Here is a 26,131-nt window from a genome sequence, read left to right on the forward strand (position 1 = left end):
TTGGCACTGGTGGTACCTAGACAGTCCTACTGCTTTGGGTTGGGGTTCTCTTCCCATGAAGGAGTGTTTGTGCCCTAAATCTCATTTCCAGGCTCCTGTATGATTTGAGATGTTTTAGGAAATAGGACCGACCTGGGTGTGCAGAGTGGGCGCTGCCTAGGGTCAGAGTGCCAGTATGGCTGGTACTTCGGCAGATGTTGAAAGCCAGGGTCTTGCCTCTATGGGCTCTCTGATTACTACCAGGTGAGTGAACCAGAGGGGAAGATTAGAGAGATAAAGCTTACCTAGCCCACTGCCCGGCATAGAGTAGATGCTCAAAAAACAGTAATGACTTAAGTGGATTCATGTAGGAGGAGCCGAAATCTGATGGAAGAGGAGTTTCTGTGGCAGGGGTGGTGCTGGCTGTGGGGAGACACTGGCTAGTGTCTACCTACATCTGAACAGGTTTATGGTTACCAGTTTGAAAGAAATGCCAGCTGGACAGCAAAACAGAAAAACTAAAGAGTGAAGAAGCCCTATTATCCCTAAATCCCCAAGGACAGGAATTTCAGAGGATGACATACTTTCTGTTCCCTTCTGTATCTGGGGTTTCCTTTCTCTGTAGCCAAAAGGCTTTTGAAGACTTGGTGGTCTTACAGCAGGTGCAGAAGCCACCACCAAAGGAGAACTTGGCATCTACCTCTCAACACTCCTGCTCCCTCAGGCTACATCCCTGAGCAGGACCTGAAGACAAACCAAAAGCACGTAGTTATACAGGAACAGGGCCGTTAAAAGTGGGGGCAGTCGTCCCAGAGCACAAACTGACAAAGGCGCTCACCTCGTCCCTGCTCACTTTTCCTAACCATGCAGTCAGAGTTGCACATGTGCCTTCATAAAGTGGTACGACAATATTCATGCCTTCATGAAGTCCTATGGCTGCCCTCAGTCATGAATCTGGGAAGATTTCAAACTGCAGGGGCATAGAGCTCAGGGGTAGGACTAGTCCAATGGCTAGAGAAGCTGAAGAACAGGTTCCATTTCGTACGTAACAGGAGCCTACCTGTGATCCCTCAGTCAGCCTGCCCTGGGGCCCTATACATGACCTGGCTGGAGATGCTGTCTAGGGGCCTGACATCCCCCATTGCCTTCATTTGTTGAAATCAGCAGTACACACTCACCCTATACTGTTAGTGAGACTCAGGAGGAAAGACAGCTAGGAAGAGGAGTCCATAATTTAGGACTCAAGGAGCCAAGATTTTAATCTCCCGGCTCCACAAACTTTTTGAGTCCACCCTTGGGTAGCCCAAAGCTTTGGACACACAAGGATTTTACAACAGCCCAAAGCTTCCTAGGGAGAGAACCCCCCGACTACGCAATACGAACTGCGGCTGCAGTGCCAAAGGTCCTTCCTCCACAATCCATTCCACCCCATGATATTAATAAAAACTTACAAATAAATACCTGAGGCTGTGTAATAACATACTTGAAAACTCCTGAAGCCTAGAAAAAGATTATTCCTGTTCTCAAATATATTCAACAAGAATTTATCTTCTATCTTCCATCTCGAAGTTTCTACTTTAAACCTCCACGCCTTAATGCATTTCAACCCATTTATGCGTCTATCCTTTGTAAATGAAAAAAAAAGGATTTATCATCACTTTCTACTTAGTAAGTAATCAGAAACTTCCTCTTTTCCCAAGCTCATGTAATCCTAATTTTTAAAATCTTTTAGCTCAAGTCTTACCTTATAGTCCTTTGATTATTTCTTTGGTTTAGTTCCTCATCAGCTTATATATTCATTCAGCAAATACTAACTGAATGTCCACTATGTGCCAGACCCTGTTTTAAGTACTGGGAGATGATATGCCAATGAATACAAGCTACACCTCCCCTCAGGGAGTTTATATTCCAACAAGAAGAGATAGACAATGAACATAATAAAAACAACTATTAAATTACAAGGTGCTAAGTGCTACAAAGAGAAATAAAACAGGGGAGTGGGCTAGAAAGCGCTAGAGGAGTACAATTTTAAGTAGGGTTGTCAGGAAGCCCTCACGAAAAAAAGTTGAGCAGATTTAAAGGCTATACCTCCGGAAAGAGCTTCCCAGGCAGAGGGAGCAACAAGTCTAAAGGCCTTGAGGGGCAGCACACCTTCAGTGTTTAAGGAAGAACAAAAGGCCAATGGTGCTGGAGCAGAGTGAACAAGGAGATAAGTAGCAGGAAGTGAGGTCAAAGCATTACTTGAGGAAGGGTGGAGCAGGTCATGGAGGCTTTTACAGGCCTTTAAAGGGCTCTGGGTTTTATTCTGAGGTAGGAAAACACAGAGGGTTTTGAGAAGAGTGACAATCTGGCTTCCGTGTTAACACTATTCACTCTGGCTGCTGTGTTGAGAATTGACTGTAAGAGGGAAATGGTGGAAGCAGGTAGACCAGCTACGGCAATAATCTTGGACAGCAGTTTCGTGGAAGACAATTTTTCCAGGCTGTAATGCAAGCGATGGTTCAGGTGGTAACGCGAGCGATGGGGGTGGGGGGTGTGTGTGTGTGTGTGCAGATGAAGCTTCGCTCCCTCGCTCGCCCCGCCCTCCCGCCACTGCTCACCTCCTGCTGTGCAGCCAGGTTCCTAACAGGCCGCTGACCGACGGGTACCAGTCCGGGTACCAGTCCGTGGCCCGGGGGTTGGGGACCCCTGATCTTGGAGGCAGAAAATTGTGGCTTGGGCTAGGGTGGCAGCAGAGAAGTGACCAATTAGATTCTGGATGTATTCTGAAGGTAAACTCAACGTGATCTGATGAATTGGAGGAGATGAAAAAGAGGTGCCAAAGATAATACCAAGACACTTTAACATGAACAACTAGAAGGATGGAGTTGTCATTACCTGAAATAGGAAAGACTACAGCAGCAAGCTGGGGAGAAAATAAGTTCGGTTTTGTATATGTTAAATTTGAGATGCCTATTAAGCATCCAAGTCGAGATGCCAAGGGCAGCTAGATATTCAGGATAGAAGTCCTGACTGGAGCTAAAAAAATGCGAAGTTATCCACATTGAAATGGCTCTAATGTGTAACACTGGCTGAAATCACTCCAGGTATGTATGTAAACAGAAAAGCAGTCCAAAGACTGAACTCTAGAGCACTATGGAGATGAGGAGAAACCAGCAGACTAAGAAAGAGTACTTGGTAAACTAGGAGGCAAACCAGAGAATATGTCCTAAGGCCAAGTAAAGACAATGTTTCAAAGAGGGGGTGTCAAATGCTGTTGATAGCCTGTGCAAGATAAAGCAGAAGATGCCATTAGATTTAGGTTTGTGCAAGTCCTTGGTGACCATGATGAGAACAGTCATGGTGCAGTGGACTTACTAGGGAATTGGTGGAAAGTGGAAAAGACTCTTTTAAGATGTTCTGCTATAAAACAGAGCAGAATAAACAAACTACAAGGATATATTGTACAGCACAAGAAATACAGTGAACATTTTATAACTTTAAGTGGAGTATAACCTGTAAGAATACTTACTAAATCACTATGCTGTACATCTGAAACTAATATTGTAAGTCAACTATAATTCAACTTAAAAACTTAGTAACAACAACAAAAAAAAAAACTTAGTAACAAACAAAACGTTTTTAAAAAATTGAGCAGGAAAATTGGAAGCAACTGGAAGGGGAAATGGGGTCAAGAGAGGTTTATGTCTTTGTAAGGTAAGAAAAATGACACCATATTTGTGTGCCAACAGGATATTCCAGGAGAGAAAGGGGAATACTGACGCTACAGAAAAGGAGGGAGAACTGTTGAAAGATGTCCTTGAAAGCCAGATGATGGGACTGGGTGGACAGGAGCCTGGACAGTTTGTTTAGAGCAGCATTTCTCAACCTTGATGCCAATGACATTTAAGCCCAGACAGTTCTGTTGTGGAGGGCTGTTCTGTGCATTGTAGGCTATTTTACAGCATCCCTGGCCTCTACCCAGCAGCACCACCTCCTTTTGGTTGTGATCAACCAAATGTCCTCTGGGATCAAACTCAGTCCCAGTTGAGAATCACTGGTATACAATAACAAGAGAGAAAGCAGAGCTTACAGGTATAAATGCTGGAAGGTATGTAGGTATAGTGGTAGGAGCTTGTGAACCTTTTCTGATTCTTTCTATTTTCTACCAAAGTAAAACTGAGAATGAGGGATGTTGAAGATTTAATGGATCAGAAGCGAGGGCAAGTGGAGAATTCCCTGGTGGTCCAGTGGTTAGGACTCCAATCCCGCAAGCCATGCAGCATGGCCAAAAAAAAAGGAAGGGCAAGTAAAAGGACTAGGGGATATTGCTAGTAGCATAAAGGACTCACTCAAGTTTTATGGTAATGAATTTAAAGACAAGTCAACCTGTTTCTTCCCAGCCCTTTCAGCTGCATGGATCTAGGAGTAAAGTTGGTGAAGAGTTGAGTGTGACAAAAGCCAGAGAGAAGCAAGGGAGGTAAGCCCTTAACGAAGGGCTCATGACTGGAATTTAGTGGGAGGAGGGAAATGAAGGCATGTGGAATAAACTGGAAAGACAGGAAGTAATGGTGGGAGGGTGGGATGTTTGAGATTGAGATATGGAGTAGTGGTAGGTCTAGAATATGACCAAGGGAATGAGTAGCTGAAGTGGGGGTGGAGGACAAGATCACTGGAGGAGCAAAGAACTGAGACCAGAGTGTTAGAAAGATTATCTACATGGATATTTAAATCACCAAGATTTATGACAGGTACTGACTTGTGTTTCAAAGCTGAGGTATGTTAGAGATGAGAGAGAACAGTCTTAAAAATAGTATGAGGAAGGGACTCTCCTGGCGGTCCAGTGGTTAAGACTCCATGCTCCTAGTGCAGGGGACCGGGGTTCGATCCCTCGTCAGGGAACTAGATCCCACATGCCGCAACTAAGAGTTCGCATGCCACAACTAAAGATCCTGCATGCCGCAACGAAGACCCAGCACAGCCAAATAAATAAATATTAAAAAATATATAGTATGAGAAAAAATGCGGACACTTGCACTGCCTCCAGGCCCAGTGCTACAATGGGTGTGAGAGAAACCACCACCACTACTAAAAGAAGCAGAGTCCTCAGGAGAAATCAGGGCTCAGAGCAGGACTATAAAAAGGGAACATACAGAGAAAAGGTTGAGCATACGTGGGATTTTTGCTAATGACTGGCTGTTAATTTCAGAGAGGATGTGTATACCTGGGGCCCGCCCCCTCAAGCCTGCCAATGGAAATGTCTGTAGGCCTAAGTGTATGGAAGAGGGATGGTTTTACTTTTGAGTTATAAATTAGCATGAAATTACACCTGGCTTCAGGCTATTTTCAGGGAAATTCTGAGTACCTATACTTCAAAGAATTTAAATGAGATGATAAATATAAAGCAATTAGCGTAAGATCTGATGCTAAAATAGTATCAATGATAATAGCATTACTAAGAAAATGTTAGAATATCTAAGAGATTCCCCTCAATTTTAGCTCCAGAGCAGCAGCTCCCAAGGCAACCTGCATAGTCAGCCAGGGTGCCGCTCTGACCCCTTGCCTCCTTACCCATCACCCCATCAACAAGAATTTATCCAGTGCCAACTGTGTATCCTTCCTGAACACAAGTTGATTATCAACATATAAAAACAAAAATGTTTTTAATGCTGAGTCATCTTGAGGTTCAAATGATAGGAGAGGGGCATCCACAGCCTTGCCAGGATTCTTATGTCAGGATAAAGATTAAGGCCCAGGGTCCCTTGGTCTCCACGTAGGGCGCTGTCTACTCCGACTCTGTTAACCTTGTTAGTCCCTCCAGGTCACTTCTACTTCATCTGTCCGATACCTGTAAAAAAAAAAATAGGAAGAACTTGGCGGACAGTTACCCCTTAGCACCTTCCATTCTTCTCTGCCCTCACGATTCTGGATCCTCTTCCCTGCTGATCATTTTTGCCTACCTCCCATTTAATCCTGTTTACCTCCTCCAAGGGGCTGCTCACCTCTGTGTGACCCCAGATTCACTGAGAGGAGTCCTGTGTCCAGCCCGAAACATCTCCCAGCCAGCCTGGGCTATCATGGCTCCGTTGTCAATGCAGAATCTGGGAAGGAAAAGAGGTATGAAATTCATGATCTAAGCATGGAAAATCACAGTAACTGGAGGGGAAAAAAAAGAAATAAAGAAAGGGAAAGGGCCTTTACCTCTCATCTGTGGCAAAAAGCCGGGCTCCACGCTCCTGGCACATCGTCTCCATCATTTCCTGTAACCTCATATTACCTACAAAGAGGTAGGGGTACAGTTGGCTTACTTTTAGCCATTTCTCCACAGTCTGGCTGTACACCTCATGTGCACTGACTTAGGAAAACGAAGTAGGGATTCCAGGGGCAAGGAGTGGGAAGCACTGGACAAGAAATAAAACGAGTAATTTCCCCAAACCCTTAGAGATTTAGAGTATCAGGAGGATGATATACATGCCCCAAAATAGGAAAGAGAAGCACAGTTCAGTGATACATACACCCCACACCTCCCACGATGAGGGCCTCCTGGGAGCCACAATGTGCCATGGCTCGCTCTGTGATCTCTACCAGCATTGCAAACACAGTTTCCTACAGAAGGCAAACAAGGTGAAAACATCAAAGACAATCCCAGCTTAGTTCTGTCTACTATATAAAAGCTCCTCCAGCTTCAACTTTCTGTCCCAGCTTTTCACTCCATTACCTGCAGGGAGAAACACAGATCCTCAGGAGTACACTCGCCCGTGGCCAGCATCCGCTGGGTTACATCCTATAGTTAAAGGGGAAAACATACAAAACAATGAATTGTGGTTTGGGGATGACATATGAGCAAAAAATTAGTGCACTTGGAGTATCACCATGTTTCACCACAATTCAATTTCCCAGTACATCCCATACGACACCTTGCCCTTCACTGGCACTGAGCTATAAAACCAGCAGAAGTCTTTCAACATTCAATAATTATGGGAAAAAAATTTTTTAAAAAAGAAAATACTGTGATTATCTTAAAAAAAAGACTCAGTAATTATGAATGTCTACCCTGGCACCCTCCATTCCCTACCCCAGTTAATTTTTCTCTAGAGCACTTGTCCCCATCTGACCCTTTTTATTTTATTATTTCCCCTCTTCTTTTTTTTTTGTTTCTTTTTCTGTCTCCCACCCCCACTGATGAAATGCAAGCTCCAAGTAGGCAGGGATTTTTGTTTTGCTCCATCTTGTATCACAATTGCCTTGAACAGCACCTGGCACACAAAAGACGTTCAATAAATATTTGCTAAATGAATTTATTCAGCATCTAACATGGGCCAGTACTATGCTATATGTAGAAAATACACTGGTGAGCAAAACACATGTGCTTCATTAAAAAGCATGAGAAGTGCCCATCTCCTCACCTCTCCCACACTCACCTCAATGAAAGACAAGATCCCTGAGAATGAGACGTCCATCCCCTTTACAGTGTATGGCAGCTCAACTAGCTTCTTGCCTCTACGTGGGAGTGAGTATATGAGGCACTTAAGCCTGTAGTCAGCTGGCTGCTCACCCTCCATAGCCCTCCCAAACCTCATTAACACATACACAAGGAAATCCCTGGCGCCCCACCAGTCAGCCTCCTTCCACCTTATTCCCCTTACCGCTTTGCCATCTGTTCAATGTTGTAGCCTGGACTTGGGTCATTGGAAATCTAGCAGAATTAAAACAGAGGATGAAGTCAGGTATCCAGGAAGCATAAGAAGCTAATTTACTACTTTTCTCCTCCTTTTCCATGGCTCTCCCCAAATACATTCACATCTTATGTTCTCTGTAGCCTCAATGGCTTACCTTCAGCACTCGAGCAAAACGATCCAGACAATTACCCACAGCAATATCGATGGTTTCCCCAAAGATGCGGTAACGATGTTCTGAATACGCAATCACCTAAGGGTGATGAGGATGTCCATGAAACCTCAAGTCTGTAAAGAGGAGCATTTGGCTTTGGGGAAGAACACAGCAGAGGATCAACATGGTCACTAGAGCTTCCAAAAAGCAATAAGCAATGGGAAAAACTACTTTCCCAAACCCTCAATGGGTACTTTTTAATAGCGCTTATCTGAGAAGTCTATATATACCCCAAGGATTCCCAGAGGAGATTCCTAGTCTACAGAAGGTAGTCTAGGTCAGGGGAGAAGCAAATTATCACTCTGGATGCATTTTTCTTGCTTGGAGGTTCCTAATATTCCTTTAAAAGCAGTCTAGACAGTGTGTACTAGGGAAGGCTTTCCTTCTTGGAAGCAGGAAACCAGAGTTCTTCTAGGTTATCCTACGAGGGTGGTGGTATTTGGAAACCTCCAAGGTAGAGTTAAAAGAAACTCAAAAATCCCAGGGAATTCCCTAGCGGTCCAGTGGTTAGGACTCTGCTCTTTCACTGCTGAAGGTGCTCGTTCAACCCCTGGTTGGGGAACTAAGATCCACAAGTCACGCAGTGCAGCAAACACAACAAAAAAAACCCCAAACTCAAAAACCCCATTCTGGGTCAGACTAATGGCCCATCCAACTCAGCACTGGCAACCAACTTATGTCCATTCTTCATACGTGACCAGCTTCTAGCACAGAGAGTATTTATCACCCACTGACACATATGCTCCATACTGCTGACAGTGAGTACTTCCTAAGGACCATAAGTCCCTTTCCCTTTCTGGTGCTGCTAGGGATTTTCTTTCATTCTGATGTAGCTCTTACTCTACTGTCAAAAGCTGGCAACAAAAGAGGAAAGAAAAAATTCTGCCTTTCTACTTCTGTCAGCTACACTTCCCTACCCAATCATCTTCTGTTTTTCACACCTAAGCAGGCTTCAAAAGGGAGGAGGAAAAGAAGAGAAAATTCCATCGCCGCTCATCTCCATAAACTCTTGTAAGCTTCCACTGATACTTTCCACACCTCAAGTCCGTAACCTTGTATGATATCCTTCAGGCCTCAACCAGTTACTTGTTCACTACCCATTAAAGTTGCCACATTATTTTTACGGGAATGTGTGCTTCATCTTTTTTTTTTTGCGGTACGCGGGGCTCTCACTGTTGTGGCCTTTCCCGTTGCGGAGCACAGGCTTCGGACGCACAGGCTCAGCGGCCATGGCTCACGGGCCCAGCCGCTCTGCGGCATGTGGGATCTTCTTGGACTGGGGCACGAACCCGCGTCCCCTGCATCGGCAGGCGGACTCTCAACCACTGCGCCACCAGGGAAGCCCCTGTGCTTCATCTTTTTTTTTTTTTTTTTGCGGTACGCGGGCCTCTCATTGCTGTGGCCTCTGCCGTCGCGGAGCACAGGCTCCGGACGCGCAGGCCCAGCGGCCACGGCTCACGGGCCCAGCCGCTCCACGGCATGTGGGATCCTCCCGGACCGGGGCACGAACCCGCGTCCCCTGCATCGGCAGGCGGACTCCCAACCACTGCGCCACCAGGGAAGCCCTGTGCTTCATCTTTAATAACTATTTCACAAGATGAAGTTTTAGAACATAACCCTTTCATAAGCTGGAGACAATGACCATTCCTGACAATAATCCCATCAGGTGTTATGTGGGAAAGGAAGCCTGGAGTTCTCTAATCCCAACCTAAAAAGATCTTATAAGGTATCCCAAACAACTCTGGCTTCACCTGTAAGTTTAAAATACCTTCTGCCATTCATAAAATGTTTTCTAAATTATTTATATTTTCATACTCTTAGAGTAAAAACTTCTATATATTTATCACCAGTAACTAAAAACATGCAATTGTTGTAAAGATACAAATGGGATAGTGCCCCTTAGTTTTAACTGCTAAGATTCATAGGAAAAATAAGCTTCAAAATAATGAAAATGAAAATCCTTTCATTATTTTGAATACTTCAATCCTTACCATTCTTTCCTTCTCTAAACTGGAAATTCCTTATCTCTACAGCCATATATATAAAGGTCATCTAATGTTCTATCATACTGCCCGAACATACGATATCACAAACTCTGTTGTGGGTTTTCTAGTATATCATATTTTAGTTTCAGATGAGCCCAGCTTTGCTCTTGCAATTCCCACCACTCAGGTGGAACATGAAAGTTGCTGGTACAGTGCCTTAGAAATTAAGAAGGAATGGTGGAGCTTTTCTGCCGTAGTCCTGAGTGGTTTCCGTCAAAATGGACAAGTTCATGAAACCTGGGAAGGTGGTGCTGCTCCTGGTGGGTCATCATGAAGAACACTGATGATGGTATCTCGCTATCCCTGCAAAGTGATGGCTATCACTGGCAAGAAGAAAATCGCCAGGAGGTCAGAGATCAAGTCTTTTGTGAAAGTTTGTAACTATAATCACCTCATGCCCACAAGGTACTCTGTGGATATCCCCTTGGAAAAAACTGTTGTCAGCAAGCATGTCTTCAGAGACCCTGCTCTTAAACACACGGCCCAACAAGAGGCCAAGGTCAAGTCTGAAGAGAGACCAGCAAGAACAAATGGTTCTTCCAGAAGCTGTGGTTTTAGACCTGTTTTCAGTCATTAAAAATAACGAAAAATCTGAGGGGAAACAAAAAGAAGGAACGGTGAAGTACTGTTAAATACCTGTGTATTTCCTCCACTGACATACAGCACAGTTGGGCTGGTGGCTCCAGTGATGAGGCGGCCCATCTCAATGTGGCCTATGCAGTGGTTAACGCCCAGCAATGGCTTATTCCACAACTGAGCCATAGTACGGGCTACAACGGCCACAGAAACCAGTGGGGCACCCATGCCAGGACCTACGGGCACAGAAATGGGAGTGAGAATCCTATAGAGACTGGGAAAAACAGAGCCGGGGGAAGCAGGGGGTGTGAAGGTTGGGTGGCGGTAGTGGTGGTAGCAGAGGTGAGCTGCAGGCTGTTTTGACCTAGCCAGGCTCCAGGTATATTCTTCCATTGTCACCCACTCTCCCAGCCATACCTTTGGTGTATGCAATGCAATCAATATCCTTGGAGGTTAATCCAGCCTCTGTTAGTGCCTCCTGCAGCAGGTCCAGGATAACAGCTCGGTGGTGCCTGGCAGTAGCACCTGGAAGGAATCCTAAGAGATGGACACAAGTCAGAGATCACAGAGTTTTTCTATAGAAAGGGAGGTAGAAGTCAAAACAGACGTTTTAGTGGGGTAGGAAGAGTCCTTTCCCTTTTCTCAAGCATCCTGTCTTCTATGTGTTCAGATATAGTCTTTCCAGCCTGTTCAGCTAGGCTAAACAGCTCTCAGAAATGCCCTTCTTCGTACCCAACTCCGACTCAGGACTCAATTCAAGTGATACCTATCTTATACTTTTCGGTGATCTTCTGAGACCCTACAAATCGTGTGCATGAATTTAACACATCATTGAATTTAACATACTTTACGTAACATATAACAATTATAGCATTATAATTAGCCGTACTTTTCCCAGTTTAACCATGAGCATCTCAAAGCACTGGCTATTTATCTTCACATTCTTGGTGCCCAAATGCCAAGAGTGAGCGCTAAACATACATATACATTCCTAATGAGTAACCTGTCACAACATCACCTGCTCAGGGAGGCTTTTCAGGTATATGCAAGTCAGTTGCCTTCTCCTACATAAGCAGATGTTTGCGGGGAGGGTAGACAAGTTACAATATAATTTACAAATAACGTTTACTAAAAGTGATAATGTGTCTGGCTCTTTAATTCTTAAGACCCAATGATGCAGGTATTACCATTCTCATTTTAAGAATACAGAAGTCCAAAAACAACTACTGAATATTGCAAAGCCAGCCAGTTCTGTCTACATCTAGGCTGGGAGTCTTTACACTCTTTCTCATTCTAGTGTATTTTGACTGCATCTACTATTTATCACACTGTAATGTGAAGTTCTGTCTATATGTCCAGCTCCATAACAAGCTTATACATCTATTTTTGTAGCCAACAACCAGCTGACATTAGCACGTAAAAGATGCTGAACGAGCTCAGAAGATCCAGGTTCAAGTGCCTGTGACTCTTCCATCCATCAGCCTTGTGATAACACTGTCACATAATCTCAGAGACTCAGATCAAGAACTATGAGGGGACAATGCGCTCCACACCTTTCTTCACCAATGTTTAGGAAGACTGCAGGTGATGCTGTGCGGAGAACTGCGCCGCAAACTATAAGTTCCCTACTCCCGTACCTGTGCCTGGAGGCGTGACGTAAGTCCGCCGCGGGTTCGCCAGCACCACGCCATCCCGTACTACTCCCACGCCAATCTTGTTGGCGCTGCCTTCAAAACCCAAAACCGCCGGCATGGCTCCTAGCTACCACTGGGGCCGTGGAGCCCGCACCAGTCCGCGACGCAGACTCTGGGTCGCTGAAGAAAACGAGTCGGTGACCGCTAAGGAGCAGCACGCACCAGAACAGACACCAAAGAATTCCCCCTGGTAGCGCGCCGGCGCCAGCTCCAACCCCTGTCGTCACGGCGACCCATTAAGGCCCCTTCGAGGACCTGTTCTCTTAACTGCCAGGAACACTGAGTCGGCATCTGCTCCTTAAATTCCTATCCGTTCCTCTGCCTCTCTCCCATGGTCCAGCCCAGCCTTCTCCACTGATTTTGTTGTCTCTCAGACAGCTCTGGGATCTCCGGTCAAGGTGGCAGAAGGAGTCGTGATTCTGGCATAGCGATGAACAACCCAAGAATGGAGAATTGGGGCCTTCAGTGCCCCGGGGTCACGGAGAAGGCTGGGAAGGCTGAGCTTTCGGTCACGTGGTACAAACAGACCAATCACCCGCATTCCTCCGCCACTGGAGGCGCATCTCGGATCACGTGACCACGCCAGTTACCCACGTGGGGCACATCGTGCTCCATTCTTTGTGCTGAGTTAAGGAGGAGCCACGCTGCGACCCAAGCAGGTCAGCTACAGGGTTGTTGTTGTTTTGCCCATCGTAGGGACTTCTCTGGACTTCTGATCGGCAAGCCTAAGTCGGGATTCTTAATTAAGTCCGTCGATTGGCTGGAGGGCCGATCTCGTGAGGAGGGTAGGAGGCACTATGAAATGATCTAGTCTTGAGAATGAGGGGCTGAAAGGCCGATGGTGCACTGAGGCGGGAAAAGAATTCAGAGATAATACGGTTTGAAAGGCGGGACTTGGTGCCCGAGGGGGGAGTCTTCCCCAGGCCTAGCTGGTTTCACTACTTCTTTGCGTCTGTAGGCAACGCGATAAATATACTGCTTCGGTGGGCGACGTGGAACTGGTGCAGAAGGGTGTTTGTTACAGTGATGCCGAAACGTGGGAAAAAGGGAGCGGTGGCAGAAGACGGGGAAGAGCCCAAGATTGGTAAGAGAATGAAATAGGCCCATCTCCCTAGAGGCTGCGATGGGAATGTCTATAATTCCCTTGATGAACGGAAGGTACGGACGGACTGTATACTCATTTTTGCAGTTTGCTAAGTCGCGGCAACTGCAGGCTCTCGGTGGATCTATAGTTAACTGCGGATCAAAGTTGGTTATCGCCAACTTACATCATTGTGTATTACTTATTTTATAGAGCCAGAGGCCAAGAAGAGCAAGGCGGGAGCAAAAAAAAATGAAAAAGAGGCAACAGGAGAGGGGACAGTCATGTATGAGGACCCCCCAGATCAGAAAACCTCACCCGGTGGCAAATCAGCCACACTGAAGATCTGCTCCTGGAATGTGGATGGGCTTCGAGCCTGGATTAAGAAGAAAGGTTTAGATGTGAGTGGAATTAAGGGGAGGGGGGTACTGATCTTGGGGTTTAATCACCTTTTCCCATTTTAGTTCCTAGCACTGTCGTTTTCTTGTGGCAGAGATACAAAGTTTTCACCAAGTCATACCACTTGTATTTCTTTTCTCTTTATAAATTTATTTATTTTTGGCTGCGTTGGGTCTTAGTTGCTAAGCGGGAGCTTTCTCTAATTGTAGCGAGCAGGGGCTACTCTTGGTTGTGGTTAGCGGGGGCTTCTCATTGCGGTGGCTTTTCTTGTTGCGGAGCGGGGGCTCTAGAGCGCAGGCCCGGTAGTTGTGGCGCACAGGCTTAGTTGCTCCGTGGCATGTGGGATTTTTCCGACCGGGGCTCGAACCCGTGTTCCCTGCATTGGCAGCCGGATTCTTAACCACTGTGCCACCAGGGAAGCCCCCCACTTGTATTTCTTAGATGCCATTCCACCAGTTCCACTGCCGTTGTTTTATTTAATGTCCTCATCTTTTTCTAGCATGTCAGAAAAACCTTGTTACTGGACTTGCTCCATTTTATTTCCTGCATATCCAACATTTAAATAACTACTTAAAAAATCTTAGCTGGCTATCCATTGCCTATAGGGAAAAAACCAATCTTCTCAGTGTTGCATGGAACACTCTTTCTTGTCTCCCTGCCACTTATGTAATTTATAACTTCAAATACTGTGTTGCTAGACTTATACTCCTTCTGCAGAGACCGTCTTATTTATTTATTTATGGCTGCACTGGGTCTTCGTTGCTGCGCACGGGCTTTCTCTAGTTGGGGTGAGCAGGGGCTACTCTTTGTTGTGGTGCACAGGGTTTTCATTGCTGTGGCTTCTCTTGTTGCAGAACACGGGCTCTAGGCCCACAGGCTCAGTAGTTGTGGCACACGAGATTAGTAGCTCCGCAGCATGTGGGATCTTCCCGGACCAGGGATGAACCCATGTCCCGGGCATTGGCAGGTGGATTCTTAACCACTGTGCCATCAGGGAAGTCCCTCACCTGTGTATCTCTAGTACTTAGCACATAGATTCTTCAGTAAATGTCTGCTGAATTGATAATACTTTTTCTACCTTTCATTTCGCTCACAGTGGGTAAAGGAGGAAGCCCCAGATATCCTGTGCCTCCAAGAGACCAAATGTTCTGAGAACAAACTACCAGCTGAACTTCAAGCACTCTCTGGACTATCCCATCAGTACTGGTCAGCTCCTTCAGACAAGGAAGGGTACAGTGGTGTGGGCCTACTCTCCCGCCAGTGCCCACTCAAAGTCTCCTATGGCATTGGTGAGACCCTGTTGATTCCTAAAGCGCAGCTCTTCCAAACCAGTTGCTGATATCCCACTCCAGCCCCAATTCTTGATCCCTTTATTCTTTGCTTTCCCTTTCTTAAACTTCTTTTTGCTAATTGTTTCATTGTTTCTGTAGGTGAAGAGGAACATGATCAGGAAGGCAGAGTGATTGTGGCTGAATATGATGCATTTGTGCTGGTGACAGCCTATGTACCTAATGCAGGCCGAGGTCTGGTGCGCCTGGAGTACCGGCAGCGCTGGGATGAAGCCTTTCGCAAATTCCTGAAGGGTTTGGCTTCCCGCAAGCCCCTTGTGCTATGTGGGGACCTCAATGTGGCTCATGAAGAAATTGATCTTCGCAACCCAAAGGGAAACAAAAAGAATGCTGGCTTCACTCCAGAAGAGCGTCGTGGCTTTGGGGAATTGCTGCAGGCTGTGCCACTGACTGACAGTTTCCGGCACCTCTACCCCAACACGGCCTATGCCTATACCTTTTGGACATACATGATGAACGCGCGATCCAAAAACGTTGGTTGGCGCCTTGATTATTTCTTATTGTCTCACTCTCTGTTGCCTGCTTTGTGTGACAGCAAGATCCGTTCCAAGGCTCTGGGCAGTGACCACTGTCCCATCACCCTATATCTAGCACTGTGACACCTCCCCCAAATCACTTTGAGCCTGGGAAATAAGCCCACTAAACTAGCTTTAAACTTCTTACTCCCAAGCTTTAAAAACTGCTCTCTAGAGAAACCTGCACTGTTATTTCCCTTCTAAACTATGAATTCTTTAACCAGGCTTCTAGAAACAGACTTAAGTTCTCCATGACTTATGTGTGTGTGTGTTGTTGGGGGTGGGGGATTTTTTTTTTACATTAAACAAAACTACTGATGACTTCCTTTGAACTGTCCATGTGAAAATAAAGAGTCATAGTTTCAGCCTTGCTGTCTTTGTATTCTACCCCTTTGTGGGGCTACAAATTCCCCTCCTTTCATACACACAGATTTAACAACTGGAAGAGTAGAGTCATGACCTTATTTATTTACAAGCACAGGATGACTCCCTAACTTCCCCCATGACAGAGCAACCCTACCCAGCCCAGTTAAATACTGCAACTGGGGGGTAAGGTTGAAAAGGAGGAATTATAGGAAATACAGGACTAGGGGACCATACCCCACATTAAATAGTTATATATACATCAGTTCCTGTGGTTCTGTACAGAGCAGCGGCTGACCCCACCCCCAGAGGACGTGGAATGGGGGAGAGGAGACTGAGGGTGCTGAGACCAGAGCCAGCCCCTGATGAAGTGCAATAGCAGCAGCAAGGTCCTAATGGTGCACAAGAGGGAGGGAGACCCCCAGGGCTACCCACCCCCACCCTGCCCTGGAATGTGTAAGGGACAGGAATGGCTCTCAGGGAGCATATAGGAAGGACAAGGCTAGAACCGTCTTTTAGGACCCAGGTTTAGGGGAAACTTTCCGCCTACTTCACCCTAAACACAGCAACCACTGGAGGAAAGCAGATGGCCAGCAGTGGTTTACTTATTCCTCCAAACCTAGGTGAGGGCCTGGTTCCTTCCTACCTCTCTGCAGGGAAAAGGAAGGCAGCTGCTTGGCTTGGCTCCCCTTACAGAAGCCCAGGGAGCCTTTTACCATCACTCCCTTTATAGTGTCACTGTCCCCACCTGGACGGGCCCAGGCAGTCTGTGGGTCATCGTGGGGCTCAGGAGAAGTTCTGGACAGGGTGGCTGACCTTCATACAGGCCCAATAGAGGGCCCGGCCCAAACACAGCACAGCCAACAGGATGACAAATGCCCAGGCTGCATAGATGCCTCCGTATCGTTGTGCATGCTTCCATGTGCCAAACTGATGAAGAAGAAAACGGAAAATGAGGTTACTGTTGATCTCTCACCACTTTGTAGGAGCCCTAGTAACAGTAACATGGAACTCAAGCTTCAGTCTCTGTCCCCCTATCCACATGCAGCCGCCTTCAGGGACCTTTTAAAAGGCCCAGCTGTCTAGCTCCCTCCACTAGGCAGGAACATAAACAATCCCAGACATCTGTCAGTTTTTCTTCATGTCGGACAACCAAGCCAGGTTTCCTAATAGCAACTCAATCTAAACCACTGCTCTATTGTTCTATCCTCTGCATAAAGAAGATAGCTGTTTTCTACTCTGATAGTAACAGTGAAGACCGTTTATCAGTCTCCTTCAACTTCAGTTCATCTACACGTTAAAACAAGACAAACAAAAACACTTTCTTTCACTTCCTTTTAGGATAGCCATTTCCCCAATCTTAGCCTACAGAGACGAGGCTGCAGAATGAAAGGGGTTGGATCAAGGTTACTCACAGCAAGGCCAGTGGCAGTGACTGCCAAGAGTAAGCCAAGCAAGAAGCAGCAGATACATCTCTTTCGTGGATACCTGCGCCCGATAGATGACCTGTGGGGAGGCAAACAAAAATGGATACTTACAATGGCCCTGTAGCTTTTACTCTATTCACTACCCAGCTCAACGATGCCGCTCTCGAATCACTCACACTTTCCTGCAGTGAGGGCAACGGGCCAAGGTTCGGTCTGTGAACTCTGTCCACTACGGAGAAAGGAAAAGAGAAACCAATAAATAGTAGAAGCAGCGTCATCTTCAATGAGAGCCCTGGGGCAGTGGAGGCTGGGAAATGGGTCCTCATAAAACAGACCTTTTCAGGATTCATTATCATAACTCAGAAATATATTCATGACTACTTCTCCGCTGCCCACCCCCCGTCCCCCAGGGCTTCCCAATACCTCTCCTCACCAGAAAAGTATTCTTGCAATGTCCACAGATGACTCTGACACCCACAGGTTGTGGTTCTGGACTCAAAGGTCCCGGATGCACAGGCCCCAGGTTGATGATTCTTTTGCTGTACAGAAGAAAAAGACTATGCTTTTAAAGTTTTCAATCCTAAGGATCCCTACATTATTCCTCCTTTACATCCCCCACTCCCTGGCTCTCTAAGTCCCTCTACTTCTCTGTACATTTAAGATACTCTGCCCCCCCCAAGCTCTACCGCAGAGAATCCTTGAGGAAGAGCATCGCTTAAACTTCAGGCCTCTAATTTCCCTTTTACCTCAGGATAATTCACCCAGTCTCTGAGACTCTCCATCTTCCTAAAGGACACCACTTTTCTCCCAATCTTTTTATTGAGAGATGAGAAAGATGGCTATAACACAACAGTCCTTAGCTTTTTCTCCTTCTAAATAAACACCAGGCTCTCTCACCTTTACATTCTCGATAAACATTCACCCTTTTTCGGCTTTCCGATTTTCCCCACTAATGCCCTTCCCCAAATTATCCCTCTCACCAGTATGGCCGAGGGCAGGCGATCCGCTGGGAAGTCACTTTGCAGATAAGGAGACAGTTGCAGGGGCATCGAACATATTTTTTCCCTGGGGGTGCATTCTTGATTGGCTAGAGAATAATGGGGACATCGGTAAGCAAACCTCTAATCCCAATCAGAGAGATAAAATCTTAGACGGGACAGAGAAATGAAAGGCATGTAACATGAGATTTGCAAATGAAAACTAAGCTTAAGCATCCAAGATAGGTATGAAGGTGAGGGATGGTAAATATTAGCTTTGGTGAGTGGCTTCTGGGGAAATGGCTGTGTGAGACTCCTGGCACTGAAACCTGGGTTTCATCAAGAGCACTTAGCTAACGCCTGAAGGTCCGGGTCTAGAATCAAGGGATCAGAAAGAGGATCTAGGAAACAGGGCCCATTTCACAGATTTGTATAACTCACAGTGGCTTCATTGCAGACGCCACATTTGACTACATGCTGATGCATCTTGCCTTCCACGTTGATGAGAGACTGGCAGACTCTGCAGGTGATCATGGGAGCACTCCCACTGTCCGGGCTGGTCAGGGGTGAATAGGGGGGTGGGTCCTCCCCAGGCAACACGGCTGGGTGTCCCTCGGGGAACGGGGGAAATGCTGGAGAGGAAGGTAAAAAGAAGGGCTGGCATCAGTTGCTGACACCCCCACTGAAGCTACACGGAGTAAGGCAACTCTTGCTGGTCCTCAAGCCTTCTGACAAGCTCAGCGGGATCTTATGATCAGTGCTTCGATCAGATTCCTCAGAACCCCCTTCCGCTCCGAAGCTCCGGTCGCGATTGCGGAGGGAAGGAAGCCGCCCCCGGTCACAGGTGCAACAGCTCCGCACCTGGCGCTTGGGCCCCGCCCCCGCCCTCGGTCCCGCCCCCTGCTCCTCTCAGAGTACCCCCGGGAACACCTCGGACCCGCCCCGTCTTACCCTGGGGCGGGGCATGTTTACCGGCTCCGTACGGTGGTGCGGAGGGGGTCAGGCCTCCCCCGGGCCCAGCCCCACTCCCGCCCGGCCCCACTAATCCGTTGCCGCCGGCGCCACCGTCGATGGGCTCAGAGAGCAGCGGGGATCGCTCTCCATCTGCCGCCATGGCCTCCACCGCCGCCTCCCGCTTTGGCCAAGGATCCGGCTCTTCGCCGCCGCCGTCACCGCAGCCACCGCCGCCGCTACCGGGTCCCCAGGGCGCCTGCGCGCCGCGCGGCCAGCTCGCCCGCAACCAGTGGCCTGCCCCGCCCCGTTTCGCCCACAGCACTTGATAGGCTATCCCCGCCCCCGTCGTGCTATTATTCGCGGAGACAAACCAATTTCTGGTCCTGTGAAGGCAGCTCCTATTTTCCATTGGGGAGCGTGGCGCCATCGTCAACTGTCACATGACTTTCAGGACGCCGCTGGGCCTGCAAAAACTGCACGTGACGAGAAGTTCTTCGAGCTATTGGAAGCGTGGCCCATCGCGCTACCTCCAGACCAGGAGGTGGGGCAGGGCTGCTTCAGCTCACTGGTGTTTCAGGCAGCCGCCGGTCCTCTGTTAGTCGCCCAGAGCGGGCGCATAGTCATTGCTCCTCATTAGTCCAAAAACATCACTAAAAGATTTTTCTACTCTTTGAGGTTATAATTGGCCTCTCATTGGCTGGAGGCTTCCCTTCCCTGGTCCTGCGATCCTTGGAGCGCAACTTTATTGGCCCGAACTTAGAGCCAGAACCTGGAGGCGTGGCTCAATGAGCTGCAGTGAAAGCGTGAGGGAGTTTGGGCTGTTCTAAGCACCGGGAGTAGGAACGGTAGGCAATAGTTAGCCACTCTACTCAAAGGAATACCTGTAAAAAGTGAGGGTGAAGATGTGCCAGAAGGAAATGAATTAAAACGTTAAGATTTTCACCCCAGGCTTTCTCACTGAATTCACTTCTGGAACAGGACACAAGACCGGCTTCTCCAGGAAGCTGCTTTGCAGATCTCACCCTCCCACCATCCCTGGTTAAATTATGAAAGCATCTTTGTATGAGTCTGTCTCTATCGCTGCAAGGATGTCTCATCATTTTACTCAATTTTGTGACCCCCAATTATAAACATATATGTATGATAAGAGTTTTTTGACTGAGTTACCAATCAAGTTCAAAGAGATTTTAGTCACCTTATATGGCATAACAGTCTTTAGACTTGTCTCTGCTTTGCCCCCAGCCAGGAGACTGCTAATGGAGGTTTTTCTGACAAGTATCGGAAAAGATCTTAAGCAGCTCAAACATTTAAACATACAACCAGGACTTCCCAGGTGGCGCAGTGGTTAAGAATCCGCCTGCCAATGCAGGGGACATGGGTTCAATCCCTGGCTCGCGAAGATTCCCACCTGCCGCGGAGCAACTAAGCCCGTGTGCCACAACTACCGAGCCCACGTGCCACAACTAGTGAAGCCTGTGTGCCTCGAGCCCGTGCTTCGTAACAAGAGAAACCACCGCAGCGGGAAGCCTGCACACCACAACAGAGTAGCCTCTGCTCACCGCGACTAGAGAAAGCCTCCGCGCAACAACGAAGACCCAAGGGAGCCAAAAATAAAGTAAAATAAATCAAATTTTAAAAAATTTAAAACAAAACAAAACATGAACATACTCCAAGCTACAAAAATCCCCAATATCCTCCTCCCCCAGCTAATATGAATGACTGCTACTTCATTTTTTTTTATTCTTTGGTACGCGGGCCTCTCACTCTTGTGGCCTCTTCTGTTGCGGAGCACAGGCTCCGGACGCGCAGGCTCAGCGGCCATGGCTCACGGGCCCAGCTGCTCCGCGGCATGTGGGATCTCTTCGGACCGGGGCACGAACCCGTGTCCCCTGCATCTGTAGGCAGACTCGCAACCACTGCGCCACCAGGGAAGCCCTGACTGCTACTTCTTTACGTATTAGAGCTTAGCCTCTATCTGGTCTTCTCTCCTAGACAAAATGTATTAGATACCCAATCATAGAATTACTCTACTTCCTGACAGCATTCAATCCAGAGCAAAATCCCATTTCCTTAAACACTTTCAAAATCTCTTAACACAAGCCCATTTCTATAATAAGTTCTTTCTAGCACCCTGTTAACTGACAACATCTCAGTTTTTCATAGCTTGTTCTTTCCCCTCACCGTACCAAGTCGAGGTCTTCTGACTTATGGTTCTTTTTTTTTGGGCCGCATTGTGCAGCATGTGGGATCTTAGTTCCCCAACCAGGGATTGAACCTGTGCTCCCTGCATTGGGAGCGTGGAGTCTTAACCACTGGACCACCAGGGAAGTCCCTGACTTATGATTTAATGCTTTTGCACGCACATCATCTACTAGGCATATAGAAAATGCAGAAGTGCAGAGGTGGCAGAATGCATGGTATCTGGGATGGAGGCCTTTTGATGCTCAATACCTGGCACAAAGAAGTTGCCAGATAAATGACTATTAAACTAATTAATTAATTACCTTAAGCCCTATCTTGAGGGAAATTTGTGTACTGAGCAATACCGTCAGCTGTAGTCCCAAGCTGGGTGGATATTCAGCTGGGACACTCCAGTGTGGCTGGTATCAGTTTATGGCTGGCATTTGTTCTGATTGGTTGGCTCCTGTACTATACAGGTAAATAATTTCAATGTTACCCCTGGTACCAGGTATCTTACTTATGGGATGGGGGCTTCTCACATAGACTGAGAAAAATCAGGCTATGGAGGTACATTTGTTTGCTAGGACTGCCATAATAAAATATCACGGACTGGGTGGCTTAAACAACAGAAATTTATTTTCTCACAGTTCTGGAACCTTGAAGCCCAAGATCAAGGTGTCAGCAGGCCTCTGCCTTTGGTTTGCAGATAACCACCTTCTCCACTGTGTCCTCACAGGGCCTTTTCCCTCTGAGCACACATCCCTGCTGTCTCTTCCTCTTCTTATAAGGAATTAGGGCCCCTTGTGACCTCATTTAACCTAATTATCTCTTTAAAGACCCTATCTCCAAATATAGTCACTTTGGGGTTAAGGGATTAGGGCTTCAACATGTGAGTTTTGAGATAGTCCCTAAGAGTCCATAACAGGAGGATATAAAGAAAGACACTGCAAAGATTTGGAAGGTTTTTTTCTTCAGGCTTCCAACCAAGTGGTAACTATCACACGGTGTAGATGGCAGAGAATGGGGCTGGAGGCATCTGCTGGGCTTCTGCCACCCAGGGTCCCAATTTGATTTCTCTTTCCACTTACCCTATTTCTTCTTCACCCTTTCCTGAGGTGGTAGTTTGCCACCTGTGTGAAACCAACACAGTCCCTTACTCCATTTCCAGGGCAAAGAATGTTTCTGGTAATGTGCAGAGTGAATTAACCAAGATGAGGTGTAGTATGGGCAGTTGGATGGAGTGGGGTAGGGTGTGGTCTAGTTTTAAGGGGTTATTTCTCTTTATCACTCTACACTTTTGTTCCCTTCTGTTTTGTGTCCTTTCCATGCCCCAGTGCTTTGCCCCTTCCTTTAGGGTGTAGTCAGCTTCTCTATCTGGGGATTGATCTGTTAGGTCAGTCTGTTTATCTTCACTCTGTTCCTGCACTGAATGAGGCACAAATAGGGATCTCACACAGAGAAGAGAAATGAAAGTGATCCTTTTACGGGGAGGTGGAGGGAGTGGGGGTGGGGCGGGAGGAACTAAACTAAAATAACATTTTAGTTTCAGGAATTGGAGAAAATGGAAGGTCAAAGATTCTTGGTGATGGTGGGGTAGGTATTTAAATAGGAGAACAACTATCTTGTGGTCTAGAGAGAATGAGAAATTTCAGTTGAGATGGCAGGAATAAAATAGGTTTCCTGCCTAAAAAGTCCTAAGAGGCTGAGCCTCCTTCTATAAAAGTTGCCATTAGGAGTCACTATCTCGAGATATCTTCCCACTCCATAAGCCAATACTTAGTGACTTAGAAACTACCACTTCCATTCTTCAGTTTCCTTGATATTGAGCATGGAAGATGGGTGTGTTACTGCATGTGTGCCTGGACATGGGAGTACCTCAGAACTTCAAAGAGGGGTGAGAAGAAGATAGAAAAAGAGTAATAAGGCAGTAATGAGCTATAATCACCCTAAAGTTGATAATTGTTTGGTTCCTGACTACAGGAACCCTACAAGTACAGAATAAAACATAGCTCCAGCTTTGTAAAATGTGGAGACTGGGGAGCAGTGACTAGAAAAGGTAAGAATAGTGTTGTGCACTATTCTCTCTGTAATGATTGAAATGTTTCTGTGCTTTGCAATGTGGTAGCCACTAGCCACATGTAGCTTTTGAGCAGTTTAAATGTGGTTAGTATAACTAAGAACTGAATTTTTACTTTTTATTTTATCTTTTAATTTTATTAAATTGAAATAGCCATATTTGGCTAGTGGCTTCTGTTTTAAACAATGCAGGATTAGAGTTGCTGTTGATGGGCTGGGCGTACCTCTAGTTTTTGTTCTGATCCAATTCATGGTTAGGTGGGTCTAGAGAAATCAAAAAGAAAAAGAGACAAAGGGGAAAAATAATAATAGTCAATATTTACTGTGTACTTACTATAATTCCAGGCACTTATCTAAACATTTAACTGGCATTTTATATAATCCTTGCAACAAGAGTAAGTACTATTATTATCACCATTTTACAGATGAGAAAACTGAGGCATAATGAGATTTTTTTTTTTTTTACTTGCTTTGGATCACAAGCTGGTAGGTAACGGGTGGAGATGGAATTCATTCACAGGTAGTTTGATTAGAGTCCACTCATTTACACTACACAGATTCAGGAATGAGGTGGCAAGGAGTGCCTGGGGCCATAGTTCCCAAACTCTGTGCCAAAGGGCAAATTCACAGGAGTACTGTGGGATATTTAAATTTTTTTAAGGGAAACACAGCAATATTTGACATCTCTTGTATACTATGAGAACTGCTAGCTCAAGGTAGTTCACAATTTGAACATTAGATTGTGCTACATTGGGACTTCCCTGGTGGCACAGGGGACACGGGTTGGAGCCCTGCTCTGGGAAGACCCCACATGCTGCGGAGCAGCAAAGCCTGTGCGCCACAACTACTGAGCCCACGTGCCACAACCACGGAAGCCCAAGCACCTAGAGCCCGTGCCCCGCAACGAGAGAAGCCACCGCAATGAGAAGCCCACGCACCTCAAGGAAGAGTAGCCCCAGCTCACTGCAACTAGAGAAAGCCCACGCGCAGCAACGAGGACCCAATGCAGCCAAAAATAAATAAATAAATTTATAAAAAATAAAAAAAGACTTGCTACATTCCTTTGATGACAAAATATCTTTGCAAAGCTGGCTTTTAGGAGGTCGTCTGATAAAAAAGTAAGTACTGTGTGGAAATCAGCCCAGAACAGGAAATGTGGGTAGTAGTGCTGGACTGCAAGGTTTGAGAAGTTGGGCAGTGCCCAACAGGCACACACATTCCATTAGTAACTATTTGTGCTTATTTAAGAAAAAAACAAAAAATATTTTTTCTTTCAACTTGTCTGTATTATTTTTTCAAATGGTTACTAAGATGTTAGGCACCAGCTACCTAAAAAGCAAAACTCTTAGGTATTTCTTTGGACCTAGGGGTGCTGTGAAAAAATTTCTGAGCTCCTAAGTGCCCTATAAATTAAGAAACTGGGAACCTCTGGACTGGGGTATTGCAAAGAGATCAAAATGGACTATGGACGCTTGGCTTGAGATGGCCTAAAGAGAAATAATAGACATTTAGTGGACATTTCATATATATGATCATTAAGTATTTTACACACACACACACACACACATATACAGACACACACAGAACGCCTAAATCTGTACCCTTTAAAGGTAAAAATCCTGTGAGGAAAGCAATGAGAGATGCAAACAAACCAAGGTTAGAGGTAGGATGGGACTCAAGGGCTTGATGCAATCTGGAACCTGGGCCCTTCTGTTGGATAGACCACTAAGATGTGTCCTGAGGAGGCCTGCTAGGCCTCATAGGGTAACTCAAAGGGCCACTGGTGAATCCGAGATTAAAAAGATTGGGGGTCCAAATGATTGTTCAGAAGCTTGGTTGCTGACCTTGAATTCAGAATAAAGTATATTGTATGGTTCTGAAGGTTATATGATCCTGGCCAAGGTGCAGTCTGGTAACCTGTCCTTGCCTGTCATATAGCAGTACATTTCTTTGGTGCCCAGAATGTTTATATATTCTGTATGTTCCTCCCTACATGACATAGGAGAAACACTACAGAAGATTGAGCCTTGTCCCTCAGTTTTCCTTTTGTAGATATATTGAAGATCATCTACACTTACTTTAGACAGAGTCCATTAAAATTAATTAAGGGAATTCCCTGGTGGTCCAGTGGTTAGGACTTAGTGGTTTCACTGACGAGAGTCAGGGAACTAGGATCCCACAAGCCTCCCCGCAAGGCCAAAAAAAAAAAAAAAAAAATTAATTAAGTTTGTGCTTTCTTAGATGTAATTATGTTCTACTCTTGTTTTTTGTGTAAACTTGATTGGATTTGAGGTGTTTAAAAAGGAATTTTCAGGGCTTCCCTGGTGGTGCAGTGGTTGGGAGTCCGCCTACTGATGCAGGGGATGCCGGTTCGTGCCCCGGTCCGAGAGGATCCCACATGCCCCGGAGCGGCTGGGCCTGTGAGCCATGGCCACTGGGTCTGTGCGTCGGGAGCCTGTGCTCTGTGGCGGAAGAGGCCACAGCAGTGAGAGGCCCGCGTACCGCAAAAAACTTTCAGCAATCAAATATTGATACATATTACCCTTGGGCTGATTTTTACTTATGACTGAACTTACCCATCATTCAAAATCATGCTTTCAGTGTCTCAATTGTACAGAGTTACATTACTAAGGTGAAACTTTACCT

The 26,131-nt window shown here is 46.3% G+C and overlaps 4 protein-coding genes across 9 annotated transcripts in view; 1 reads left to right on the forward strand and 3 right to left on the reverse strand.

Moving 5' to 3' along the window:
* KLHL33 (kelch like family member 33) overlaps positions 1–2,500 on the reverse strand; it is a 29,407-nt gene extending 26,907 nt beyond the window's left edge. For all 3 annotated transcript variants that reach the window (XR_004348360.1, XM_032622129.1, XM_032622128.1), the window contains exon 1: positions 564–2,500. The gene's annotated coding sequence lies outside the window, so the exon portion shown is untranslated. The remainder of the gene's footprint in view (positions 1–563) is intronic.
* Positions 2,501–5,604: 3,104 nt separating this feature from the next.
* On the reverse strand, positions 5,605–12,456 carry OSGEP (O-sialoglycoprotein endopeptidase). The gene is made up of 11 exons (XM_032624346.1): positions 12,107–12,456; positions 10,887–11,006; positions 10,530–10,705; positions 7,792–7,887; positions 7,605–7,654; positions 7,380–7,458; positions 6,677–6,742; positions 6,474–6,564; positions 6,160–6,235; positions 5,961–6,059; positions 5,605–5,806 (listed from the first exon to the last, which is right to left on the reverse strand). Exons 1-11 carry the CDS (start codon positions 12,219–12,221, stop codon positions 5,767–5,769), a joined length of 1,008 nt encoding a protein of 335 aa, XP_032480237.1. The 5' UTR covers positions 12,222–12,456; the 3' UTR covers positions 5,605–5,766.
* Positions 12,457–12,758: 302 nt separating this feature from the next.
* APEX1 (apurinic/apyrimidinic endodeoxyribonuclease 1) lies at positions 12,759–15,874 on the forward strand. Of its 3 annotated transcripts, none has more exons than XM_032624806.1 (5): positions 12,759–12,822; positions 13,122–13,247; positions 13,458–13,645; positions 14,740–14,932; positions 15,074–15,874. In XM_032624806.1, the coding sequence occupies exons 2-5, from the start codon at positions 13,190–13,192 to the stop codon at positions 15,589–15,591; spliced, it is 957 nt and encodes a 318-aa protein (XP_032480697.1). In that variant the 5' UTR covers positions 12,759–12,822; positions 13,122–13,189; the 3' UTR covers positions 15,592–15,874. The 3 variants fall into 3 exon arrangements, with proteins under 3 accessions (XP_032480697.1, XP_032480698.1, XP_032480699.1); XM_032624807.1 differs by having other exon boundaries at positions 12,785–12,948; positions 15,074–15,872; XM_032624808.1 differs by lacking the exon at positions 12,759–12,822 and having other exon boundaries at positions 13,236–13,321; positions 15,074–15,872.
* Positions 15,875–15,950: 76 nt separating this feature from the next.
* Positions 15,951–19,641, reverse strand: PIP4P1 (phosphatidylinositol-4,5-bisphosphate 4-phosphatase 1). Of its 2 annotated transcripts, none has more exons than XM_032624874.1 (7): positions 19,247–19,641; positions 18,716–18,906; positions 18,278–18,384; positions 17,731–17,836; positions 17,474–17,526; positions 17,286–17,376; positions 15,951–16,800 (listed from the first exon to the last, which is right to left on the reverse strand). In XM_032624874.1, exons 1-7 carry the CDS (start codon positions 19,635–19,637, stop codon positions 16,657–16,659), a joined length of 1,083 nt encoding a protein of 360 aa, XP_032480765.1. In that variant the 5' UTR covers positions 19,638–19,641; the 3' UTR covers positions 15,951–16,656. The 2 variants fall into 2 exon arrangements, with proteins under 2 accessions (XP_032480765.1, XP_032480764.1); XM_032624873.1 differs by having other exon boundaries at positions 19,226–19,641.
* Positions 19,642–26,131: the final 6,490 nt, after the last annotated feature.

This window comes from Phocoena sinus, chromosome 2 (genome assembly GCF_008692025.1).
Source record: "Phocoena sinus isolate mPhoSin1 chromosome 2, mPhoSin1.pri, whole genome shotgun sequence".
Classification (NCBI taxonomy): domain Eukaryota; kingdom Metazoa; phylum Chordata; class Mammalia; order Artiodactyla; family Phocoenidae; genus Phocoena; species Phocoena sinus.